Here is a 26,418-nt window from a genome sequence, read left to right on the forward strand (position 1 = left end):
ATGTGGGACACTTGCTGTTTTGTGTTCCCATAGCCTCTGCAGTGCCCTCCACACTGGTTTCTGTTCACCGCCTGCCTTCCCCACTAGCCTGCAAGTCCTAGGAGGGCAGGTGATGGTGGCCCCATTTCAGAGACAGGGGAGCAAATGCAGGCCAGTGACATACACATGGGTGCCCTGGTTAGTTAGTGATGGAGTCAGAAGTGGTAGCAGAGTCTCTGACCACGGCATGGGGAGGAGAACACGTGCAGATTCCGTTCTCGTGCTCTGAGAGGGACTGGCGGGGAGTGTTTGCTGCTGACGACAGGCTGATTGATTCCTTGGGGTGAATTTGCATACCCGGGTAATCTCCCAGCCCCCACCAGGCCAAGGGTTTGGTCCTGAGCCTGCAAAAAGGATTGGGCTGGTTGTGCCCTAAGGGATCCTGCTGGTGCCCATTTTCAGGCCAGGGAAAGGTGTTTCCTTTCTCTCCTCCGATGTTCTTCCCTCCTGTGATTGTTGAGAATAAACTTCTTCCTCGTCTGAGATGTACGGCTCTTTAGGAGGGAAGAGGAAACATAACTCACTCCATCAGGCCAAGCACATGGCGTGTCAAAGCCTCTGGAGGTTGAGGACACTCTCAAATCAGCCCTGGGCAAAGGCTGGGGCGGGGATGAGGCCCCGGGCACTACAGGTGGGGGCCTGAGGCTCTGCTGGGCAGGCGCTGTTCCCAGACATCCTCCCTCCCACGGCGTGAGACGTGGGGCCACCCAAGAGGTGGTTGGCCGAACTGCCTTCCTCTCCTGTCCTGTGGTGTAACTGACTTCCCCCTCTTGCCTTCAGAAAAGTCCAAGGACAAAGTATCTTCATTTCCAGTCTCATTCACTTCCATGCTCTCCATCACACCAGGCGCTATGTTAGGTGCTTAGGACACAAATGTGAATGAGACCCATTTCTCGTTTTCCAGGAACTTGCGGTTTGGTGGAGGGAGATGGAGCCCTGCACAGCTAATTCTGTCATACAGTGTGAAATGCTATAAAACCAGATGTGTCTAATTAGCACATGTGTGAGTATAAAATTAGGCTTGACGTGCTCTGTTGCCGAGGTGTAAAAAGAAAGCTGTGTGGTTTCTAAGGAGGGGAGTGAAGTGTTGAGCAGTGAGACCACACGATCGTTTCCATGTCTTGGATGATTCTGGAGGTTGTGTTTCATTTGCTTCCAGCGGGAGAGGCCAGAGGCCGGCAGCCTAGTACGGAGTTATTCCAACCGTTTAGAGAAAAGACAGCAAGGCCTTGGAATACTGGGGGGTAAGGGATGGAAGGAAAGAATTTACAAAATTTCCAGAAGGCGAATTGTGTGAGAGTAGGAGGTGGGGGGAAGGACTTAAGGATGACTGAGCTTTCTAGCCCCAGGTTCAGGAAAACGGTGACACCGTGAACTGAGACAGCATCAGGAGAGAAGGGTATGGGGGAGAAATATGCTCAGAGGGAACCAGGAGCCGGAGCCTATGGGGAGATGCAATGGAGATGACGTGATTTAAGAGCTATAGTATTTATAGACTGCGTTCCTGAACAAGGGATGGTCTGTATTGAAGGAAAAACATTGTCTTTGCTCCTAATTGGAATCTTTTGCAGTTTTTGTCATCACTTTGGGGACAGTATTGCCAAGATCTTAGTTAAGATTCAGGGAACTGAGTTAACTCTTAGGAAATCAAAACACCACCAGCAAACTGAAAGGAGGAGAACCTTCTGAAGGTACACAGTGCTCTGGGCCCAGCCACTGCAGGTGGACATGAGTAATGGCTGGGTATGTAGCCCCAGGAAAGCATTTTTTAGACTGTGGTTTAGGCTGCGCTGAGAACTTCTTGAATAAGACTAAAAATCACAATACTATTGTAACCAGCAGGTTTGATCTTAGAGATGAATCTGGTTAGGGATTGCCAGCTTGATTTTTGAACACTTAATTCCCTCCTAGACTCTCCTGAACAGCTTCTTAAACTCTGAGTAGGTTGCATGGATACAGAACCAAACATCACCCACAATAATCTAGCACCTTGCCTCTCGAAGTGTGGTTCCTGGGCCAGCAGACTTGGAACTTAGAAATGCAGAATTGACCAAATTAGTGCCTGCATTTCAACAAGATCCCCACTGATTCATATGCACATTAAAGTTTAAGAAGTACTGGTCTGGCACAGCAAGTTCCAGATATGGTTTTGCATTGGAATCATTTAGGTAACTTTAAACAGCTTTCCAAGCCTCCACCCTAGACTTTCTGATTTAGCCCAGCGATTCTCTTGTGTAGCTAGGTTTGGGAACCACTGACTTGAATAGTTTCAAAAATCCTTCTCTGTTCGTGGACAAATGGCAGGACTTTTGGTAAATGGAAATCTAGTTTGAGCTCCATGTTTGTCTGGTTTATAATCACAATAATGGCTAAAGCCTCATGCCCTTTAAAAAATACCATGTCTACATTGGCAATAAGCAGCCTTGTCCCCTTACTCTCAGGACAATTTGATGCATGATGCTCAAGAAGGAACACATATGTCACTACCCCCTCGCTCCCACCCCACCCCTGGAACTGCAGTGACAATTCATACATTGTCAAAAGTTGAATGAGCAAAAAACTTTAAAAAAAAAAAAGTTGAATGAGCTTAGCCAATTACCTGCCCAGTTTGATATCAGCTAAAGTCAGCTGATGTTTACCAAGCGCTCTGGATGAAAATAATTACCCAAGAACCAAGCAATGTGACCCCCATTAGCTGCATACTTTGTTTCTGTAGAAGGTCACAGCTAGAAGGGCCTTTCAGAGCTCTCCTCCAAGTTCTCGCTTTATGGATAGAAAGATAGAATCCATGGAGAGGTTGGAAGCTACAGTCCAGCTGGTTTCATCCAGAAGGAGAGGATTTTTTTGTTGTTTGGAAAATGGACCACATATTTGTTGCCTAATTAGAGGCACAAAACGAGCAAGCTTTGTATTCTAAGCTTGATATCAAGGATTGGGAAAAATGCTGTAAACACAGAAAAATCTGGCTCCTGATGACTGCCCAGGACCCATAAGACACATGGAATGCAGATGTCCTGGGAATTCAACAAGCAAGTTCTCAAATGCTGAGATCTTTAATTAAGCAGGTGTTTGGGAAGTCTGTCCTGTCTGTGTAGCTTCCAGCCTTCACTGAGGTCGTCTTGCTGAAAAATGGCCCCGATCCAGCCCAGCAGCAGGCCTAAAACTGACTTCAATTGGAGGCGTTGGAATGTGCCTTGTTATTTTCTTCTTTCTTATCAAGCCCCATTAGCTTGAGCGAGGAAGGAACAAAAACGGGCTGGGAAAACATGTTGTTTCACTGAGTAAAAATTTACTACCAAGGAAGTGATTTGGCCATGTCCAAAAAAGGACTCGTGGAGGCCTTTGGAAAGGTGCAGTCTTCCAAACGTTTTTCGACAGTTTCTCCCAGTGTCACCCAATGAGAATGTTTCCCTTTGGCTGATGGCCGTTCTCACTCAAGAACGGAGACATTCAGCCGAGGGTGTGTACACAGGCTCACAAAGTCAGCCCTGCCTTATTGACAGTATTGGAGAAGAGAAGATACAGGAGGAGGGAAGAATTGTGGTGTTAAGGTTGATCGCATTTGGCTGTGGAATTCAGGAAGACACACGTACCCTTAGGCTTTCGGACGTCTACAATTACAGAATCATAGCTGGATTTATAGATGCCAAAGTGCATAGGTGGAGCCTGAGACCCCACAAAGGAATGTACCTTCCTCTTTTCACCTCTTGTCTCAATCTCCTGTCACGTTTCCCGGGCTCTGGGGGGAGAAGGCTCTAACTGTGTTGGAACTCTAGAACTAACCATGTCTCACAGCCCACTGAGTGCTGTCATCGTGGTGTCTTCTGAATCCCAGGACAAAGCCTGCAGCAGGCAGAAACCAAGCTTCCCCTATCTTTCTCAGCTGTTAGAAACAGCACCTCACTGGGGAAGGGAACTATAATTTCCTGGGCACCTCCTATGTGCCAGGCAACGGCGATGAGACCTGCAAACACGTTGATTTGTGAACTCTCATGGCAGCCTAGGAGGCAGGCTGCTGAAGGTCTATTTTGCAGAGCATCTGAGCATCCCTGAGATCAATCAACTTGTCAGTAATATTCAGTTATTAAGTGCAGGAGCCTGGATTCACACCCAGCTCCGCCTGCCTCTCAAAGTTCTTATTTTTTTTACCCAGTAGCCCTTTCTGGGGAAGTCTCAGCCCTTTGGTCTTTTTTTCTCTTAAGCTTTAGTGCTGGCAGAATGGCTTAGGAAATGTTCTCCCTGTGGGCATGGGGGAACCATTAGTTTTTGTTTTGTTTTGCTTTGTTTTACCGTTTTTAAAGGATATTTATTTCAATGAGAATTTGTGTTATGAAAACAGTTTAACTATTTTCCCTTGAACTTTTAGGAATGCTGAAATGTAAATGCGTGTAGGTATATTATATATACATTCAAATATAATAAGTAGCTGGCATACATATGCATATTATTTGTATTCAGACATATTCATGCATATTTATAGCAGTACATTGTCCATTATACCTGCCAGTAGAGATTTTTATATAACAACCTGTGAGTTAACCCTAAGATCATACTTGGAACCATTAGTTTTACGGGGGACAGAAAAGTGGGTTGTATGCTGAGAACTAATCCACTCCCAAGGAAGGACATATAATAGGCATAAACCAATAGCGTGATAGTCACAATGCCCTGTGAGAACTCCGTCTGACAAGAGAGAGGGGGGACCTGCCAATCACCACTTGCCTCCATCACAGACTCCTGCTCCAAGGGCTAAACCTAGCAGCTTTGTAGGCTGTGGCCTTTTCTCATGCTGTCCCTTAAGTCAGCCTGGAAAGTGGCAGTGGGGGGGTGGGGTGGTGATGGTCGTGGGATGAATTGGGAGATTGGGATTGACATGTATACACTAACATGTATAAAATAGATAACTAATAAGAACCTGCTGTATAAAAAAAAATTAAATTAAAAAATTTAAAAAAAATTCTAATTTTATTTTTTTTACTGTAGTTGATTTACAATGTTATGCCCATCTCTGCTGTACAGCAAAGTGACTCAGTTATACACATATAGACATTCCTTTTTAAATTTCCTTTTCCATTATGGTTTATCACAGGATATTGAATATAGTTCCCAGTGCTATGCAGTAGGACCTTGTTGTTTATCCATCCTATATATACTAGTCTGCATCTGCTAACCCCACACCCCCGGTCCTTCCCTCCCCCAGCCCCCTCCTCCTTGGCAACCACAAGTCTGTTCTCTATGTCCGTGAGTCTGTTTCTGTTTTGTAGATAGGTTCATTTGTGCCATAGTTTAGATTTCACATATAAGTGATACCATATGGTATTTGTCTTTCTCTTTCTGACTTCACTTAGTATGATAATCTGTAGTTGCATCCATGTTGCTGCAAATGGCATTATTTCATTCTTTTCTATGGCTGAGTAGTATTCCATTGTATACGTGTACCACATCTTCTTTACCCATTCATCTGTCGATGGACATTTAGGTTGTTTCCACGTTTTAGCTATTGTGAATAGTGCTGTATGAACATAGGGGTGCATGTATCTTTTTGAATTATAGTTTGGTCTGGGTATATGCCCGAGAGTGGGATTGCTGGGTCATATGCTAATTCTATTTTTAGTTTTCTGAGAAACATCCACACTGTTCTCCATAGTGGCTGCACCAACTTACATTGCCATCAACAGTGTGGAAGTGTTCCCTTTTCTCCACACCCTCTCCAGCATTTGTTATTTGTAGACTTTTTAGTGATGGCCATTCTGATCCCTGTGAGGTGATACCATATTGTAGTTTTGATTTGCATTTCTCTAATAATTAGTGATGTTGAGCATCTTTTCATGTGCCTACTGGTCATCTGTATGTCTTCTTTGGAGAAATGTCTATTAAGGTCTCAGCCTGGAAGATTCTGTTCCTTTAGTTGTTCCAGTTTGTTGGGCAGGTGTAGTCTGAAGTCTGAGCCCAGTTCCTCCATCTGGCACCCCTGTGAGATCTTGACTGGAGGAAGGGTGTTCTTCACTCACACTGCCTTAGCACACCTGCTGGGGACATGGGACACAGCTATCGGTATGACATCCTATATGAGTATCCCTGCCGTGCAGGCTGCTGTCCCAAGGCCGGGAGCTCACTTCTGCCTTCTGGAAGGGTGTCAAGGAAATGAGGTTGACTGCTTTGAGGACTTTCCTAAGTGAGCAGTTGTTGTTTGAGATTGAGAGTGTAATTGAAGGCCACCCTGGGGATGTCTGAAGGGAGGGCTGACAGCTCAGAGCTGCGTGGGGCAGCAGAGCTGAGCTGGTCAACATGGAGGATGATTTCTTCCCGGGCAGGCACAGTGCTGGCCTTTGATCTGGTTCTGGAGATGTCAGTGAGCACTTTCCTTCAGTTGCCAGGGTGCTGGTCGCCTGGCCGGTGGGGGAATGTTGTCCCAGCTGGGGAGAGACGAGCCATGGCTGCTGTGCTGGAATCCTCGAAGGGCCCAGGCAGCAGCCCAGGGTTACAGCCCCCTGGAGGGACCCTCTGCTTCCGGGAACCATACAGCTAGAGGGACTGCACTCGACACCAGCTTTCCCACTGGCCTAGAAATTTAGGAGGACACACACACACACACACACACAGTAGAACATAAAGAATTAATAAGTGAATGAGTACATGAATGATTGCATGAACCCAGCATTCTTTTCTCTTAAGGGACATTTCCTAAACATCCCACAGAAAAGGAAAGGAGTAACAGGCATGGTTTGCGTCCAAGGATAATGACACTTACTCAGGTTGCCGTAACTTGCACTTTTCCACTGATGCAGAAAAGGCCCCTTTGCCAAAGAATGTCCTTGGAGTGGTTCGACGTACTTTTCCTTCTGTTATTTAAGTCAAATGTATTTAATGTAAGCAATTCAGCTGTGAGCTGGAATGTGTGATGAGTCTTTTAGCCTCGTGTGGAACCCACAGCATGAACTTTCCCAGTTTCAGCCCCACAGGTGTGCAAGCTGATGGGGTTTTTCTGTGGGGTGGTGGTTTTCAAAATCCACACACTTGTCAGCAAGTTGGCTGGGAAAAGCTTGTCTGGGGGCTCAAAGGCCTTAATGTTTGTTGCCCATGTGTTCATTCATTCATTCATTCACCAAATAGTTATTAAACATTTACTATGGACCCAGGTTAAACCAGGTTTGTTTTTAATTTTTAATTTTTGACTGTGTTGGGTCTTTGTTGCTGTGCGCGGGCTTTCTCTAGTTGCGGCGAGCGGGGGCTACTCTTCGTTGCGGTGCGCGGGCTTCTCATTGCAGTGACTTCTCGTTGCAGAGCACAGGCTCTAGGCGCGCGGACTTCAGTAGTTGTGGCGCGCGGGATTCAGTAGTTGCGGCTCACAGGCTCTAGAGCTCAGGCTCAGTATTTGTGGCGCATGGGCTTAGTTGCTCCACGGCATGTGGGATCTTCCCGGATCAGGGCTTGAACTCGTGTTTCCTGCATTGGCAGGTGGATTCTTAACGACTGCACCACCAGGGAAGCCCCAGGTATGTTTTGAGGATATAAAGATGGGACTTACATCCCCCAAAGACTCCAAACTTATTGAGTTCTCAAAATATATTTATGTTGACAATCCAATGTCAGTTGATTGATTCAACCCATTCAATCATTCAATCAATCAATTTAAGTAGTTTTTTGAACGTACATCAACAGAAATGTGGTATAACTGAGTTAATTCTTTAACTCAGTAAAAGTGGTGGAGTTTTTTTGTTTTTAAAAAAAACTTTAGAGATTTTGTTTCTGTATTTGAATAGTTTGCACGTGCCTGTGTGTGCACATGTGCAAACACATTTAGACCTCACATGCCCTTCTGAGCCCAGTCTGGTCCCCTCATGAGCGTTTGGTTCCTCTGTGCAGGGCTTTGGGGGCATGTCGTGTGCACCCAGTTTACACAAACACAGAGCCTTGGGAACTTGCTATCACCAAGTCTCTCTAACAGCTCTGTTGCCCCTTAAGTCTCCCTCACCCTGCGTTCCCCTTGTAGCAGGAAAAAGAGCACAAATTCCTAAGGCAATGTTGTTCCCAGGGTACAATTGCCGTCTATCACTTCCCGCTGAAAAAATGTAAATATGTGCTGGCCAATAGTGGTGTTATTTATTATCAGAGGCTTCAGTATGGATTTGAGCAGGAGAGGCTGCTGGCCAAGCATTATTCGCCGCTTCCCCTGGGAGGCTTTTCCGGGTGGGCAGACCTGGGTCTGGAAGCGAGGCCCAGGGCAAAGGCAGGAGCTCTTGCAGCTGAGAACGGCGGCGGGTCTTTGCCGCTGAGGCTGCGCGTCGTCACATGTCAGGCTGGAGCAGAGGCTGCTGCCACCCTGGAAGCGGGTTCTTGGAGGTGGCCCATGTTTCGCGGGCTGGAGCCTGGTTCCACACGATGCCCAGACACCTGGTCATTGGGGGTGGAATGGGAACTGACCAGTGTCGTTGGTGTTGACCCATGATGCCAGTGGTGGTGGATTGTGGTGGTGTCGCTTGGAGCCTGGAGACCATCGCTTACCTGGCTGAACGTTTCACTGGACCAGCTGTGCTTGCTTCCTGAGTGCACACCTGTGCTACCCAAGGAGCTTACACTTTGGAATCCTAGGTGCCCCCCAGCCCCACCGCAGTCTTCCATCTGTGATGTCAAGAGGCAGACAATTTTCCAGGTGGGGCAGGAAAAGGCAGCAAAAGCTCAGCCCTCTCTCCTCTGCTTGACCTGCCTGGGTCATGCAGTGTGACCTCCGTCACTCCTGCACAGAGGGGGTTGGGAGGCAGGCAGGTGGGGAAGCCTGGACTTGGCTCTGGCCTTGGTGATTCAGCATCTTCACTGTTTTCCCATCTGTAAGTGGGGGTCACCAGCTCACCGCATGGAGCGATTGTGAGAAAAAATGAGGAGTTGGGCGCACTGCCCAGGCTCAGTGAAGTGCAGTTTTTAATGTTATTTCCAATGGCACGACGGTCTGTTCTGGAGAGGCAGGGAGAAGGGGTAGATGAGCAAACCCTGCCTGCAGTGAGGAGGGGGCAAAAGGCAGGAGCCCTAAAGTACAGGCAGGTGAGGGCAGGAGTGATGAGGAGAGGCGGGACCTGCCCAGGCGAATCCAGGGCGCTGGGTGAATCCCTTCATAGCCGAAGGTTTAGGGGGTCTTGTCCTTTAGGTCAAAGTGAGAGCGTGGCGTCAGGAGGACTGCTTATAGGATTGAACACTCTTTCTAAAGTGCAGTGTGGGGAGAAAGGGAAGAAGGATTCGTTTCAGCTGAAACAGTTCTCTGAGTGCTGTGTACACCAGATGAGAAATGTGGCCATGAAAACAACTTGGTCTCTGTGCTCTGAGATCCCAGCTAAGGAAACGGGACCGACCGACTTGGACATAAGTACCTGCACACAGTCATGGCAGGCAGATGGGGACGCAGCAGCTTGGAGAAACCCAGTGTCAGCAGCAGGCAGCAAGAGATCAGCCCTCGGCGCTCTGGCGTGGGAGGAAGACCGGAGGGCTCTGGGGAGCTTCACGAAGCAGCAGGAGCTCTACGTTGAAAGATTTTCGCGCGTGGATGCAGTCAAGTGACTTGACTACAACATTCCGCTGGCCAGGGACGTTTCTTTTTCTTCTGTTATGTTCTCAGTGGTATTTATCATAGCTCTGTGCACACAGCAGGTACACAACAGACCGGTTTAATATGTGAATGGGTAAGCCTACTACAAAATGCATTTCTAAACCAAGTAATGGTCGAACTTGCTTTCAGAGAATGATGGGCTAGGATGGCAGAAACGTGCTTGAGGATGTGTGTTCTCTTTTTGGCCATTTCCCTTGTGGATTTCCAGGGAGCAGATTAGCTCTGCCCCCTCCGAAAAGGTCAGGGTCTCCTAGTGGTACCTGTTAGGGAGGTGCTTCCGTCTCCTTGGATATAACCCAGGGACATTATCAACTGCCTCCCAGCCAGACAAGCAAGCAGCTGGCACCTCTAGTGGCTGCAGGGCTCTAACATGTAAGTGACATTCTTTGGAACATGTCTGTGTTACAGATGTGGACGAGTGTGCAACGGATTCCCACCAGTGCAACCCTACCCAGATTTGCATCAACACAGAAGGAGGGTATACCTGCTCCTGCACTGACGGCTACTGGCTGCTCGAAGGCCAGTGCTTAGGTAACAGCTCTGTGGGCTACACAGAAACTCTTGAGAGTTAATGCTTGTGTTGGGTATAGTGAAATGTGGGCATGGCTTGTGGTCTAAGGGCAGCGGGCTTTTCTCTGGGGGTGGGGGAGGCAGAAGGTTGTTGAGCTTATGCGTAGTACCACCCTTTAAAATCAGTTGTCACCATCACCACATCACTGCATGTCGTCATCAGAGTTTTTGAAAGTACTTTTTAAGGATTCATGTTTGATTCTACCTAGACTTTCTGCCTTCAGGAAGTTGATAACCAAGGCAGGAAGTGATAGAGGTGAGGGTTATTCTGTCCCAATTAGATCATACCAATAGAAGGGAATTCTTGCTTAGTCACAGAAATGTCCCAAGTCTCAAATGTGGATCAGCGGATTCTGGTCTAATATCATCTCCTCCTAATACCCCATCACAGCCCCCACCCCACGCCCACCCCACTAACTGTGGTCTTTTTTTAAGGAGTCAGTCAGCACCAATTGAGAATTTTGTCCCTTGCAGTTGGCATCGGCTATATGATCTCTCTGTTTATTTTTACTGGAGGGCTATTTTCCTTTCTTCTCCTCTAGTTTTTGGTTTAGCCAAGTGAATGAATTCATAGCAATCTCTAGCTGTCACTTCACTTTCTCTTTGTAGGGTGAGATTTCTTTGCTGTTTTCTTGGAAAAGCCCTACTAGTTTAAATTCTCTAAGACACTATTCTGCCTCCTGAAAGTCAGTCCTGGAGGAGCTGAGAAACAAATCCAAATAACATCATGGAAACAAACAAACAAAAAGGTTCTTCTTTCCAGGTCTTTCTTGATTGAGACTGAGCTGAGGTCTCCTCTAGAGCCCTGTCCAAAGCGTCCTGGGGTCTGACAAGCCAGCCTAGACTTGACTTGGTTCTCCTTTGCAGGCACCAAAGAGCTGGCTGCACATGGACATTTGTAAATATGATGATTGCTTTGCATTTTAACCAACCTCAGCTATTATGGAAAATTTGATGCCACTGATTTGAACATAAGCAAACCAGTGTGAGTTATTTGTATGGGAAGTCAGTATGTAGAATTTCAGAGCTGGAAGGGATGTTAGATATTATGTCATCCAACTTTTATAGAGTTGGAAACTGAGACTCAAAGAAGAGGAACGTGTTGGACAAAGTTAGAGTGAGTTGGTCTAAAATCTGTCTCCTGTTTCTCAGTCCAGTTTTTTCCACCACAAGAAGGTGCTAGAGAGAACCGGTGACCAGGACATACAGGCCAGATTACAGAGACCTTGGGGCCAGGAAACCTCTCCCCATCTGAGTGGGGGCAGTAATTGGGACATTCCTCTACCAGGGGGGTTGTTCTCTTCCGCAGAGCATGAAGCTTTGGGAGGGATGCTCCTGGAGGCCTGACGTGGTGCTACATGCATGGCCTGCTTACACTTTACATCCAAAGTGAAGACCTTTCCTCAGTATGGGCTAAACTCATGCCTTCTCTCAGCCAAACTCTTCTTTCTCTTTCAAAATGCAAATTCCATAGCCGTCCACCACCCCCTCTGTGCGACTTTGGAGGCATTGCTTTTGCAGAAAAATAAGGGGCTGGGAATCGCCTTTCTTCCAAGGTACCCCTAGGCAGAAGACGCCCTCTTTTCCCCCTGCTGCCTCCCTGGCTTGGGGACGTGCCCAACTGCACCCACGTAAGAGGTCAGGATCAGCAACTGCACAAGTCAATGTGCTTTATAAGCAGGAGCTGCGTGGCACTTGGTGGGCAGTGGGGTGAGCCAGGTTAGAAGTAGCTGCGACTCAGAGATAAAACAGAATGACAAGGGCAGGGCATGGTTTCTGAGGAGGGCTGAACAATGAGTGAGGTGGAGATGGGGTCCTTTTTGGCAGTAGGTGGTGGAAACCAGGCACAGAGACAAGTTCTGAGCTGGCCTTCAGAGCCCTTGGTGGACCCTGGTTCCAGAGGAAGTGGGGTACCAGAGGGGGAACGTTTAGGGGGAGGTGAGGATGAAATAAGGACCAGTTATAGCTATAGTCAGGTGAGACTTGGTCCCCACCTGGAGGCTTCATTCGAAACACTCTATCCTGCAGGAGTGAATTCTCCAGCTGTCAGCCCGTCAGCCCATCAGCTTGGGGTATTGAGAAGTGCTTTCCCAATGACGTCAGCCTCCCTGTTGACTGGTACATGTCAGCCTGGCTCTGCTAGAAGGAACCATTCACCCACATAGCTGCTTGCTCAGGAAAGGCCAATCATGGCTTGGAAGAGGAGTGTTTATCCAGAGTTTTATGTCCACTCTGCTACAAGGAGGAGATGCGAGGCCAACTCCGGCATCCTTGTGTTCCTGGATTCATAGGTCTCCAGACCGCAGTGCTACCCAGTCTGACCTGGCCTACACTCACTCTTGTTCCTGACAGCTGGACATATTCATTATTAGTGGAGCTGGCAAAGAGCCTACAGGAGCCAGGCTATGGATTCCTCTTGCACTTTAAGCCAACTTGTCCCTTTCCAGGGCAATGACACGTTTAAGTAGGATCTTAGAGTGACTCTTGGTGTTGGATAAATCTTAGCATTAAATCTTAGATTTGTGTAAAATCTTAGAGGCCATCTTGACCAATGTTCCACTCTAAGCAGAAATTTCTTCTACAACTTTCAGCATAGGTTCAGGTGTTGATAACACTGAGATGGGTCAGGGAGGATGGTAGAGAGATTGAGCCCGGAATCCAGAGGGTGTCACCATCCCTGACACTTAGTAGGTGCTGTTGTTGTGTTAGTTCTCCTATGCTTCCCTTTGTGATCCTACTCCAGTAATGATGCTGGGGTGGCATCGGTGATTGAGAAGAAAGAATATCTTACCTTGCTTGCAATTCTGTTTCCAGACATTGATGAATGTCGCTATGGCTACTGCCAGCAGCTGTGTGCGAATGTTCCTGGATCTTATTCCTGTACGTGCAACCCTGGTTTCACCCTCAACGAGGATGGAAGGTCTTGCCAAGGTATGTGATGTGAATGATAATTGAACACAATGTGAAACCCTAGATGCTGTCTTCTTCAGAGTCTGACAGTTTATGTTGGTGGGAAACGCTGTTGTTAAAGTGTATTTCCACTCATTGTCCCTGCCTGCCCATCCCATTGTTTACAGAAACCTGAGATCCCAACTGAGGTTATGTGAAACATGTCAGAATGTCCTCTGAGTATTGCTGAAATTAGAACCACAGTCATCCACCAGCTGGGAGCTTATGATTTCATGGATTTGCTTCTCTCTATGTATCTGCTGTCCACAAGTAGCCTTGCCAGCTTTTTTGGCCAACCAGAAATGTTGTCACATGTCCTATAGCCTGAGTTCAATTCCTGAGGCCCAAAGAGAGATGAGGAGAGAGGGCTCCTGATTCTTGATGAATTGCAAAATATTCAGGTACACTCTATGCGGGGTTTTCACGGGCAACTTTGATGCCTCTCCTTACAGTTTCCCCTCACCCGTGTTAGGAGGGCCTGTTATTTAGCAGAGCGTCCGGAAGTGGTGGTAACTTCCCCTACAACCCAGCATTCCCCGCAGTAACAGAATGAAAGAAACAAAGGCATTTTCTGACTTTCACGTGATCGCTTCAAATACTGATAAGTAAGAAAAACAAGTTCCAGGCCTATTGCAGTTTCCATCTGAAGGCTTCTTCTGCTCAGGAAGTGAGTGGGGGACTTAAGACCCAAGAATTAGTGCAATTCCTGCCTGGCCTCAAGCTCCCCGCCCCCAGCCCGCTGCCCGGGCCTCCAGGCCCTGGCAGCTGCCCCACCCAGGGTGGAGGCAGCGCCGGAGACTCAGAATGAGGTCTTTGTTTGGAGCCTGTCACCAGGTTTTGCAGGATCCATTTCCTTGTCACACCATTCGAGGTCTGGCTGGCAGGCTCCTGGCCAGCTACTTGGAGGATATTATGTCTCCATTAGTTTAATCGTATCTAAATCATTGGGTAAACAGGAAGGCATCAGCGTTAAAGAGTTGGATCCTGGATTCTTTCTAAGTCTCTCTTCCAAAGTTGGTTCTGCTGCTTGTTCCAAGAAGTCTCGACTGTGTTCCTCTCGCCAGGAGAACTCATTTTCTTTTGAGAGCAGAGCCTGGGCTGGGAGGTTGAGGGAGCTGATAGAGCAGGGAGCAGGCGCCTGGCTCCTTTGCTGCTGTGATAAGGGGCTTAGAGCAGATGCAGGCTTCTCTGTGCCAGGGCTGGATGCTCGAGTTGCCAGCCCAGGTTTTCCCCCAGCGCCCACTAAGGAACAGCCACGCGCAGAAGAGCCAAAAGGCCCATGTGTCCTTCAGGGACCGGCCTTTGACAAGGAACAGTTGACACACCTGGCAGTGCCAAGGCCAGCAGCGTGATAAAGCAGCAGGCACGGCCTCCAGGCCTGGACACTGGGCACTTGGCCACTGGGATATTGCATCAGCAGGGCCCGCGACAACACAGGATGTTACATACTCCGGCGAGCTTTTGTATTCCTAACACCTCAAGCAAGGAAGAGTGCTTTGCCCTCCCTCTTCAAAGCATTGTCACATTTGTTCATTTCACTGAACTCCAACAATAACCTTATGAGGTAGGCAGGGCAGATGAGGAAATCGAGGCTCAGAAAGGTTAAGCAACTTGGCCAGAGTCACACAGCTAGGTGGTGGCAGAGATGAGTGTAGAACCAAGGGTCCAGCCTTCCTGTCCAGCAAGTCGGAGTGGGATGCGATCTGCTCCCAAAGGACTCTGAAGGGCATTTGGGCACGTGTGCATGCCAGGGCTGGCAGGAGAGGGCAGCCAGGGCCCCAGGGGGCAGAAGCACAAGCAGCTGAGAGCTGTGAGCGGGTGGGCCGTAAGCTCATTCACCTTGCATGGCCGGCATCCGGCCGGAAGCCGAGGACTGCAGCCCTTAATGCTCATTAGTGCTGTTCTGCCTGAACTTGCACTCGACGGCCTGGCACCACGACATTTTCTTGGCCTCCTGGGTGGACAGCCTCTAGACTCCCATTGGGCACCAGCGGAGACTGGTATCTCACTGGACCCTCCATGCATGGCCATCTGTTTTTTTCTTTTTCTAAGCCACTTACCTTTTAGCTCTGAAAGCCCTCAAATCTCTGTTAAGAGTCTTCAGAGGTTAACCTGGAATTTGAAGGGGATAGAAATTCTCTCAGCTGGAACTTTGTTCATTGCCCTATGGAGCGTGGCAGCGGGATGGGGGAGCTCAGAATGGGTCAGCTGATGCCATTGTACAAAGGGGCTCCCTCCTTCCCTCCCCCTTCTCCGAGCTGTGCGGAATGAATCTTGGGTATTGTGGAAAGACCCCTGACTTACGTCCCAGTTTCAACTGTGCCCTTGTTAGCCTGGGGACTTAGGCACATCTCTCAACCTCAAAACAGAGGTAAACATCTTTGTTGATGTATAATTGACGTAAAATGAACTGCACTCTTAAAAGTACATGATTTCACGCACTTTGACTTATGTATACCCCCATGAAACCATCACCAACTCAAGATAATGAATAATCCATCACTCCTTAAAGTTTCCTTGTGCCCCTTTGTGGTCTTCTCCTTATTCTACTGAACTTGTAACATGGGGTGATGGTCCTGAAACAGGGCTGTAAGTATCCCATGAGTGTGAGATCCTTTTGTAATAATCAGTGACATTATTTCTGTCTAACTGTCTTAGTCAGCTCAGGTTGCCATGACAAAATACCATAAGCTGGGTGGCTTAAACAACAGAAATTTATTTCCTCACAGGTGGGGAGGCTGAAAGTCCAAGGTTAAGGTGCCAGCATGGTCGGGTGCTTGTGAGGCTTCTCCTCCTGGCTTGTAGGTGGCCACCTTCTCCCTATGTCTCATATGGCAGAAAGAACAAGAGTGAGCTCTCTGGTGCTTCTTTTTTATAAGGGCATTAATCCCATCATGAGGGCCCCACCCTATGAGTTCATTTAACCTAAATCACCTCCTAAAGGCCCCATCTCCAAATATCATCACATTTGGGGGTGAGGGTTTCAGCATATGAATTTTGGAGGGGACACAATTCAGTCCACAGCAATAATGAATAGAGTTATTATTTAAATTGTCATGATTATTTACTTCTTTACCTGAAACTTCAAAGTCAATGGAGGTGAGGGAAGAGCTAATTGGGGATGAATTCAATCGGTGATGGGAAAGATCAGATGTTGCCTAGAAATTCCTGTTGGTGAGCCTTGGAGAGTGGACTTCTCGAAGGTGTATACGTGTACATGTGTATACATGTATATGATAGTATACATGCCATTTCCACCCTTCCCAGCTTGCAACCCCAGGAGGGACGTACAAATGGAGGCCCTGGTTCTTCCGTGAACACTTTGGGGTCTGAGCTGTCCATCTGATTGGTCCTAGATGGAGATCCTTGGTGCCTGTGGATCTGGTCTCCTAGTGGTAGTAATTTTGTTGCTGGTGCATTTTACTGCCTGATTAGTACAAATGTTCTGTTGTGGGAATGGTCAGTGATGTGCTTTGGTTTTCCACAGACGTGAACGAGTGTACAACTGAGAACCCCTGCGTGCAGACCTGCGTCAACACCTATGGCTCTTTCATCTGCCGCTGCGACCCGGGATATGAACTTGAGGATGATGGAGTTCATTGCAGTGGTAATGGGCTTGGCGTTGGAGACTTCCACCTGTATTAGGGGCACAGGGGCGGGGACTTTCTTCACAGGTGTTTCCTCTCATTTCCCAGACACATCTCCAGTTTGGGACATTTTCCAGTGCAGTGGGTCACAACCACACAAAACAGAAATGAGTCACTTCCCAAAAGGTGGCGTGCAGTCCCATGTCCTTGTCATTTGACCCTTAGTGCAAAAATCAGTTGAGCTACCTTTTAGGGTCTGACATGACGTTGAAGAGGAAAAGGAGTTGCCTAATATTGCATGTTGGGTTGAGTTATCTGTCCTCACCCAGCACTGAGTCAAGTCTTGGGGATAGTGCAGATAGTACCAATAGAATAATAGCAGGAATAAGAGCAAGTCTCACAGGGTAGGGTTGGGAGGGGGAGTGTTGAATGAATGAGACTGTGTATGTAAACTATTAAAATCTCTACAATCAGTGCCTAGCTCCAGGCCTGGCACACTTCGAGCATGCAATAACTAGTTTGCAAATCAACTAATGAATGATTGGATGTTGAATGAGTAAAATCTTAATTTGTTGTGAAAACATAGATGGCTCAGTTGACCTTTCGCAAATTCCTTCCAAGCCCAAGAAGCTATGACTCTGCCCAAGCTAGCGTATGGACACTATTATAACTTTCTTAGAAACGTGTAAACTCTTGTAAACTCCTTGAGAATAGAGACAGCATCTTACTCATATTTGTTCCTGTGGCATCCTGCACAGAGCCATGTACAGCTCAACCTTTGCTTAATTTTTCCTTCTTTTCTTTCCCTATTTTTTGTAAATGTTGAATTAAACTCTATTCCATCCACTTTTAGCATCATCAGGAATTGTAAACGAGCACAGTACAAATTAATGATGCTTCCCTGTATTTTTCAAAATGAGTGGGCCATACCCGAGGGTGTGAAAATCTTTCTGTCCTCCAGAATGGAAAGTTTCCTAATCCTAGGGTTTCATGAATGGGACTTGTGTAATAGCTTCACGTAGGACCGGAGTGTTCTAGGGACAGAATTCTCTGAAACAAATGAGCACTTCTCCCCAGGGCCAGGAAAGCCAGAGCCGAAAGTAGGCAGTTACAGAGAGCCTTAGATCGATTAAATGTCAGTCCCAGAAACAGCCATAAAATACCCTCAGTCATGAAAAGCTACTTTCTTCCTAGATTTCACTGCCCCCCCCCCTTCCTCCTGCCATGGCACTCCTTTGGGGAATCTGGGCCAAGGAACTAAGAGGTGGAAAGCTTAGCCTTATGAGATGGGATTATTCGTTTCTGGAGAATTGTCTGCCCATCCACAGATGGTTACTGGCCTCCTGTGCAGGAGGTATGGGAGAGCGACTGCGGAGTCAGACGGAGCCAAGGTCAAAGTCTGGTTCTCCTGTTTAGTACTTTCCCTGGCCAAGTCACTGCCTGAGCCTCAGTTTCCCCATTTGTTACAAAACAAACCAACAAACAAACACCTTCACAGGGTGCTCATATAGATTAAATGAGCTGTGGTAACTGAGTGTCATTATGTGTTAACTTACTTTCTCTAAGTGAAGGTGTAAGGGACTTTTGGCTTTTCAAGAAGCCATCCTTGGTGGTTTGGCAAAGATTTTCAGTTGACTCACTTTAACCAAAATGGCCGTCTTCTCCACGTTCACCACGATGCCCACTTTTTTGTCCACTGCAGGCTTTAGGGCTGGCCCAAGAGTAGGCAGGGATGTTTTCAGGGAGTTTGCTGTCTGTCCCCTCCTACTTACTGCCTTTCTGTGCTGCTTGTTTCACCCCCAGGAACTGTTACCTTCACTGTGTTATCCCAGCTGGTGGGGCCCCTCCGTGCAGCCCCAGACCCTTCCTAGCCGTGTCCCTTAGAGATTTGCTAAGTGAGCTGACCCTGGAAACCATGGTGGGTTCTCATGTGGATGCGTGAAAATGGCCTCATGTGGGCTCCCTGCCAGAACCAGCCTTGTATTTCAGCTTTTGTATTTCAAGTGGAGGATGGAGCCACAGCCCTTAGTAACGTCTGGGGATTGTGCCCGAGATAAACTGAGCGGGTCTGTTAGGTGGAGGTGGGTGCTACCCTCTCCATCTGCACTGGGGCTAGCCCCGCTCAGGGGATTTCCCAACCCTAGGACTCCCCAGATCCACCAGTCTGAAGTTCTGAGCATGATTTACATTTAGGGAGACATTATGGCACTGTGCTGACGAGTGTAGGATCTGGGAGGGCCTCTGGCTGGGTTCAAATCCCAGCTTTCCTGCTTACTCAGTATCAGGAAATTTAGTTAAGTTACCTAACTTCTGTGAGCCTCCATTTTCTCTCTGTAAGGTGTGGTTAGTAATTGCACCTCCTTCTAGGGCCGAGGTGAGGATTAAATAAAATGAGGCATGTAAAGCATCTAACCCAGGGCTTGGTACATAGCGAGCTCTCAGGAAATGACAGGTTTTACCACTGCTTCTACTAAAGGTATGAATGGAATCTACAAGTTTAACAGAAATAAGCAGGACACTCTCTGTTAGGTTGGCTGGAGCCAAGACCAGACTCTCTGAGGCTCCCGGGGAGTGGGAGGCGGGCAGGACAGAGCAGATCTGACTCACTGAGTGTGATTTTATTTTTTTAACATATTTATTGGAGTATAATTGCTTTACAGTGTTGTGTTAGTTTCTGCTTTATCAGCTATACATATATCCCCGTATCTCCTCCCTCTTGCGTCTCCCTCCCACCCTCCCTATCACTTAAATTTTCAAATCAGCCTCCCAATTCTGCTGGCTCATAACCTGTCGCCCAAAGGCCCCTGGGAGAAAAGGGAAGGAGTTTTTCCCTCTCGAATGTGAGAGACATCAGTCATGTAACACCTGGAATTATCAGATGGTGGAGAAGTAGCCTCACGTGCGCTGACACCCTCTCTGGGTGATTCCAGAGAGCAATCCGAGGACATGTCACATGGGGAAAACAGAGAAAGCAAGTTTTCGGGAAACAACAAATGAAAGAAAAACATGTTTTCTTTGGCGTGCTTATCGCATGAGGCTCAAATGGGGGCTCTGTTGCCAAACGCTGTGTGTGATGAAGAGTTGGCTTTCCTGGAACGCCCGCTTCTGCATCAGCGGCCACAGTCTAAAAGTTCAGTGGCTCCCCCTTCACGTCCCCACCTCTGCAGCTGGAGAGCTGGCCCAGCGCCAGGTCCCACGTCCCAGGGATCACCTGAGGCAGGAGGGCCACCCCATGCTGCTCCAGTTTTCTCTTTCAAGGAGGTTTTTGGACACAATGAAGTTGTTTTTGTTTGGTTGGTTTTTTGTTTGCTTTTTTAAAAGACTTTTTTGATGTGGACCATTTCTAAAGTCTTTTTTGAATTTGTTACAATATTGCTTCTGTTTTATGTTTTGGTTTTTTGGCCGGGAGGCATGTGGGATCTTAGCTCCCTGACCAGGGATCAAACCCATACCCCCTGCATTGGAAGGCGAAGTTTTAACCACTGGACCACCAGGGAAGTCCCTGAAGTTTTAATATAATTCACACCCCCTGGCCTTCTGGAGATGTCCCTTTTAGTTGTGATTTTAGGAATAATATTGTTTCTCAACTTGCAGGAGATTAGAGGGGAGTTAGCACTGGTAAAGTTGCCCTTTCGGAAGACTGGGGCCAGCGAATGTGTTTAGGTCTGGGGGAAGAGCTCTGCACGCAGAAAACTCCAGCAGGCAAACAAATCTCACCTCCAGAGGTGGAGGGTGGATTCACCTATACAGCAAAAATGAACCAGTGATGAGTAGATGATGTAGCTGAGCCAGAGGCAAAGGGTGTTATAAGCTTGATGGAGACAGATTTCAGCTCCATGTAGGAGAGAATTTTCTAACAATTAGAGCTGTTCAAATATCAGTGGGCAGCCTTGATAGGTAGTGAGCTCCCCATCATCAGAAGTGTTCAAGAAGTGAATTGGCAACTTCTTGGCAGTAAAGCTATCCTATGTGTCAGGAGAGTGTGGAAGCTGGAATAAATAAAGCTGGAATAGCTAAGCTCCCATCCCTGGGTAGTCGGTGATTATAAACAGCAGGTGTAACTTGTCTCCCCCAGATATGGACGAGTGCAGCTTCTCTGAGTTCCTGTGCCAACATGAGTGTGTGAACCAGCCTGGCACATACTTCTGCTCCTGCCCAGCTGGCTACATCCTGCTGGATGACAACCGAAGCTGCCAGGGTAAGGCTGTTCAGAGGGGAGGTGTGAGGTGGGGCTGGCTCGGTGGGGGGTCACCTGGATGCCTTTACCCGGGGAAGGTGGCAGAGGTGAGGGTGTGAGTGGGTGCTGGTGACTCCCAGAGTGGCAGGCTCTGGGCAGGATGCCTGGGCTGGTGCCTTCCTGCCCTGCAATCCATCCTTTGGCCTCAGAAAGGACAAGGCCACTCTTGCTTCTGGAATGAACTCTGGAGATACAGGTGGCTGGTCATGCCTTCCCAGGCAGATCTCTGCGGCCCCTCTGAGGACTGCTCCAGACCCGACCAGGATATCTTATGGCCTGGCCCTGGTCCATGAGCAGGTTTTCTCATGGCCCCTGGAGAGAAGCCTGGTCAGCTTTTCTCTACTGACTTCCCAGAGAATGGATGCTGGAGATACCTCTCACCTCTGACTGCTGTGTCCCTCCAAGGGTCAGGACCCCAGGCTGTGAAAGGGGTGGGTCTCCTCCAGATTGGCTGTTTGAGATGATTTCCCTCGCATGCTCCACTCGCTGGGGCAAGTGGAGGAGGCTGGTAGCTGAGCAACAGACTCATTTTCAGCTCCTTGAACCTGCCTAACCCAAACACTAAGGAAGAATTCTCCACACAGCAGTGCCGGGCAGTAGAAATTTATTGTGAGCTACAAATGTGAGCCACATATGTAATTTAAAATGTCCTAGTAACATGTCCTAGTCACATTAAAACAGTAAAAAGAAACAGGTAAAATTAATTTTAAGAACATATTTTATTTATGCAATATATCCAAAATATTACCATTCCACTATGTACTCAATATAAAAATTATTGGTAAGATATTTTACATTCTTTGGTTTTACTAAGTCGTCGAAATCTGGTATATAGTTTCCACTTAACAGCACATCTCGGTTTGGACTAGCCACATTTCAAGGGCTCAGTGACCACGTGTGGCCAGTGGCTGCCATATTGGCTAGCATAGCTCTATAGAAAGACCCAGGCAGCCCCCCCCCATTCCCACCCATCTGGCCTGTGACCATCACCTTGGAGGTGCTGCCTGGCTTCAGCCTCTCGTCTACCGTGCATTTCAGACATCAACGAGTGTGAGCACAGAAACCACACGTGCATCCTGCAGCAGACTTGCTACAACTTGCAAGGGGGCTTCAAGTGCATTGACCCCATCCGCTGCGAGGAGCCTTATCTGCGGATCAGCGATAAGTAAGTCATGGCTTCCCCTGGGAAATGGGAACATGGTGAGGGGCCTGGTTCAGAAGGCTGCCAGTGTGGTGTAAAGGAGAGTGTACCTCCAGCACATTGGGAGACCTGGCCTACTGCCTACTACACTACACACACACACTGTTCTCTACCACTCCCCCACTCATGCCAGAGCTATATGAAGATTTTCTAGAAAGCTAACCAAAAGGAGAGGCAGGGTTCATGAACCTCCTTTTCTCTTTAGTGACTTTGTTCTGGATACACAGGGTCTTTTAGAGCTGGACTTCTCAAAGGTCACGTGCACAGGAACCACCCAGGATCTTGTTAGCAGGGAGATTCTGATTCTGTGGGCCTGGGGTGATGCGAGACTCAGCCTTGCAGACAAAGCCCCCAGGTGAAACGGATGCTTCCAGTCTCCCTGGACCTTGCTGGAAGTAGTGAGGGGTTAGAGAGGTCGCTAGAGAGTTCTCAATAACCGAGGTTACCTAGCTTGCTCTAATCAAGTTTTTGATGTCACAATAGTGATTTTTAAAACTTATTTATTTATTTTTGGTTGAGTTGGGTTTTTGTTGCTGCGCGCGGGCTTTCTCTAGTGGCGGTGCGCGGGCTTCTCATTGCGGTGGCTTCTCTTGTTGCAGAGCACGGGCTCTAGGCACGCGGGCTTCAGTAGTTGCAGCACACAGGCTCAGTAGTTGTGGCACATGGGCTCAGTAGTTGTGGCTCGCAGGCTCTAGAACGCAGGCTCAGTAGTTGTGGCACATGAGCTTAGTTGCTCTGCGGCCTCTGGGATCTTCCTGGACCAGGGATCAAACCTGCATTGGCAGGCGGATTCTTAACCACTGCACCACCAGGGAAGTCCCACAACAGTGATTTTACAAAGTCACCAGATGGCAAATATTAGCATTGAGGAGAGAACTAAATTGAAGACAACCTCTACAAGGTGAATGCCCTAGGACAGTGTTTTTCTGCCCCTGGTGTATTAGGAATTCCTTTTCCTTCTCTTTAGCTCCTATTTAACCATCTTAGTTCCTCCTCAGCCCACGTGCACGTGCGTGCACACACACACACACTCACATGCACGCGTGCAGGGGTGTCTTCTGCCCTTCTCTCTTCCAGTCAAATGCCCTGAGCATCGCCCAGCCCTCCCACGGGAGATAAAGAGATGAATGGACGTGCCTATCATTCATGCCCTCTAGAGATGCAGTTTCCAAGAGAAATCCACAGATTACCAGTGTGCTTCCTGCTCTGATCAAAAGCTGGACAGAAGAGGACAAAGCAGGGACAGGCTGGTCCCTTAGAGACGTCTTCACTTGTTGCTAAGAGCTGTGCTTCTAAGTAGCCTTTAGAATAGGGTTCTTTGATTTCTAGTTCCAGGGCCCTTTGCAGCAGAGCAGAGCTTCAGGCTGCCCTCATCAGCTCCCATTCCTGGTTCTCCCTGGGTTTCTCCAGGCCACTCTTGTCTGTGGTGGGGACCTGACCCGGTGCAGCTTGCAGCACTGAGCTGGTGTTACTGGCGAGGTCCCCAACTAGCCACTGAGAACCCTGGGAGACTCCCTGTCTCCAGGCCCCATTCCAGTTTCACTCCAGCCACCCCCATCCAGCTCATTTCCTCGTTCAGGTGTCCTGCACTCCTGCCAACCTGAACAGGACCTGCTCTCACCTTCACCCATGCCCCAGAATGTCCAGCCTTCTGGCTTCCATGCGCACATTTTCTGTCACATGGAAGGCATTCCTGCCATTGCCACATGGACAGATTTGCCCCATCTTTCAGATCTGAGCTCCAGTGTCACCTCTCCCAGCTATCTGTGATCCCCTTCAGCTAGGAGCCATCTCTCCCTCCTCCAAGCTTCTTTTAGGAAACAATTCTTTTCTGTGTGACATGTGACATTTTAATGTGGCCATTTTGGCACCCGGGACATTTTGACTTGGATATTTTGATGGAGCCTTAAAAAACAAAACTTTAAAAATTCTTTTTATACATTTGCTTATGAAATGTTAGTTGAGCTCCTGTTCTGTGCCACATCTGCTCCCAGGTGCTGTGGTGTTTGCTCTTATGCTAGTGGAGGAGAAGACAGTAAACAAATTGTCATATAATCAATCCATGATCATAGAGGGTAATAGGGGCTGTGAACAGGAAGAACAGAAATGTACAAAATGAAAGAGTAGGCTGGACCTGGTCTAGCCTGGGGAATCCGAAAGCCCCTCCAAGGAAATGACCCTTGGGCTGGAATGGAAAGGTGAGTCGATGTTAACAGAGGTGGATGAGCAAAGGGAACAGTATGTGCAAAGACTGTGAGACAAGAGTGACCTTGATGTCTTCAGGGACCGGAAGAAACTGCAGCCTCGTGAATGACATGGACGGTGACCCAAGAGGAGGTTAGAGAAACTGACAGAGACCAGACCCCATGAGGTTTTAGAGGCTAAAATGGGTGTGTCGTTTTTGTCCAAGTTGCGATGGGTGCCACCGTAGAACCTTGAAGTAGGATAGAGACATACTCTGATTTATGTTCCACAAGGGGCACTCTGCCTGTGGTGTAACAGATTGGAGTGGGAGCGCCCTCTACTCCATCACAGGAGGCCGTCACAGAGGTCCAGGTGAGACAGTGAGTGAGACAGTGCACTGACAGTGGAGATGGAGTGGTTGGATTTGGACTACATTTTAGAAGTAGAAATGATAGGTTTTGAAGATAGATTGGAAGCTAGGGAAGGTGACAGAAGCACAGCAAGGCTTACTCCCAGTTTTGGCCACCAAGGCATAGATCAACAGATGTTCTCATCTTGTTATGCACTCTGACCCCCTAGGGGGAGTCTCAGGGATGAGGTGAGAGATGGGGGTGCTTACGGATAAATCAAGGGGTGTCTATAACAGGCATACCTTGGTAATGAGTCAACTTCATACTATGATAATGCTATTACTAGTGTTTCAAATTAGATGCTTTGTATTAGAGATATTTGTGTCTGTGTTTTATTTTGCCTGTTAGAGAGTGAATTTAAGATCAGGATCTTATTTATTGTTGCAATTAATATCCTAACATCTTAAAGTCATGTCCTAATATTGTATCTTATACATAGTGAGTTCTGAGTGCTTGTTTAGAGAAAGAAAATATTGAATTATATTCCACACAGACTGGGGTAAGTGCAATAGAAAACGTAGACGGACCACTCAAGACCTGTCAGTCTAATGTACTTTCTCACTTTTAAAATTTCTCAATGAGTATGGATGGCTGGGGAAGTGAAGGCCTATACAGCACATTTTTCTGACTAAATATGTGACAAATGTGAAGTGCATTAGAGGATGTCCCCAGTGTTCTGAAAACCAGACATCTCAGGTTTATGCTCTAGTAGCAAGAATAGCTGACTGGCCAGAACAGGCCATTCTCTAGGAAACAGGGAGCTCACCTACATGCTAGAGAGCTTTTAGACCGGAGCTGGGAGTAGAGAGCCTCTACAGTTACAGCATTTGGATGGTAAAAATGCGGTGGCCTCCTTTTCAGTGTTTTAAACAAGGAAGTAGGTACATCCAGCATCTGGAAAGGATTTCCCGAGTTCTCACATGATTTCCCTTTCCGACAGCCGCTGTATGTGTCCCGCTGAGAATCCTGGCTGCAGAGACCAGCCCTTCACCATCTTGTACCGGGATATGGACGTGGTGTCTGGACGCTCTGTTCCTGCTGATATCTTCCAAATGCAAGCAACGACCCGCTACCCTGGGGCTTATTACATTTTCCAGATCAAGTCTGGGAATGAGGGCAGAGAATTCTATATGCGGGTAAGAGGGGGTGCTGAGTGATGGTCACCATCTTCAACAAGGTGTTCTGTTGTCTAGCCTGGAGCATGCTTCTAGAAATAGGCCAGAGTGGAGCCAGGAGGGGCAGGTGTAAAGACAGGAAAGGGAAGTGGATGCGAGTCAGGACTCCAATGTCCTGGTTCCTCTCACTTTCTGTGTGGTCTTGCGAAAGTTGCTTCTCCTCTGTGAGCCTCAGAATCCTCAACTGCAATGAGAAATCAGGCCAAGATGCAATTATAGGTCTCTTTCCTCCTGAATTCTTCTTTTTTTTTTTTTTAACCATTTAAAAAAAAATTGTAGTATAGTTAATTTACAATGTTGTGTTAGCTTCAGGTGTACAGCAAAGTGATTCAGTTATATTTATATAGATATATCTATACCTGTATCTGTATCTATCTACATATGTATATTCTTCTTCAGATTCCTCCTGCAATCCTGTGGGAGAGGAATTCACATATCCATTTTTTCCATCCACTCATTTGACAAATA

The 26,418-nt window shown here is 47.7% G+C and overlaps 1 protein-coding gene across 2 annotated transcripts in view; it reads left to right on the forward strand.

Annotated features, from left to right (window-relative positions):
* FBLN5 (fibulin 5) overlaps positions 1 to 26,418 on the forward strand; it is an 87,243-nt gene that overhangs the window by 52,454 nt on the left and 8,371 nt on the right. For both annotated transcript variants that reach the window (XM_082384545.1, XM_082384546.1), the window contains 6 exons: positions 10,046 to 10,168; positions 13,022 to 13,138; positions 16,644 to 16,763; positions 20,819 to 20,941; positions 22,019 to 22,145; positions 25,716 to 25,911. In XM_082384545.1, coding sequence (XP_082240671.1) covers positions 10,046 to 10,168; positions 13,022 to 13,138; positions 16,644 to 16,763; positions 20,819 to 20,941; positions 22,019 to 22,145; positions 25,716 to 25,911 — 806 coding nt within the window. The remainder of the gene's footprint in view (positions 1 to 10,045; positions 10,169 to 13,021; positions 13,139 to 16,643; positions 16,764 to 20,818; positions 20,942 to 22,018; positions 22,146 to 25,715; positions 25,912 to 26,418) is intronic.

Source organism: Balaenoptera borealis (genome assembly GCF_965194805.1).
Source record: "Balaenoptera borealis genome assembly, chromosome: 3".
Lineage (NCBI taxonomy): Eukaryota > Metazoa > Chordata > Mammalia > Artiodactyla > Balaenopteridae > Balaenoptera > Balaenoptera borealis.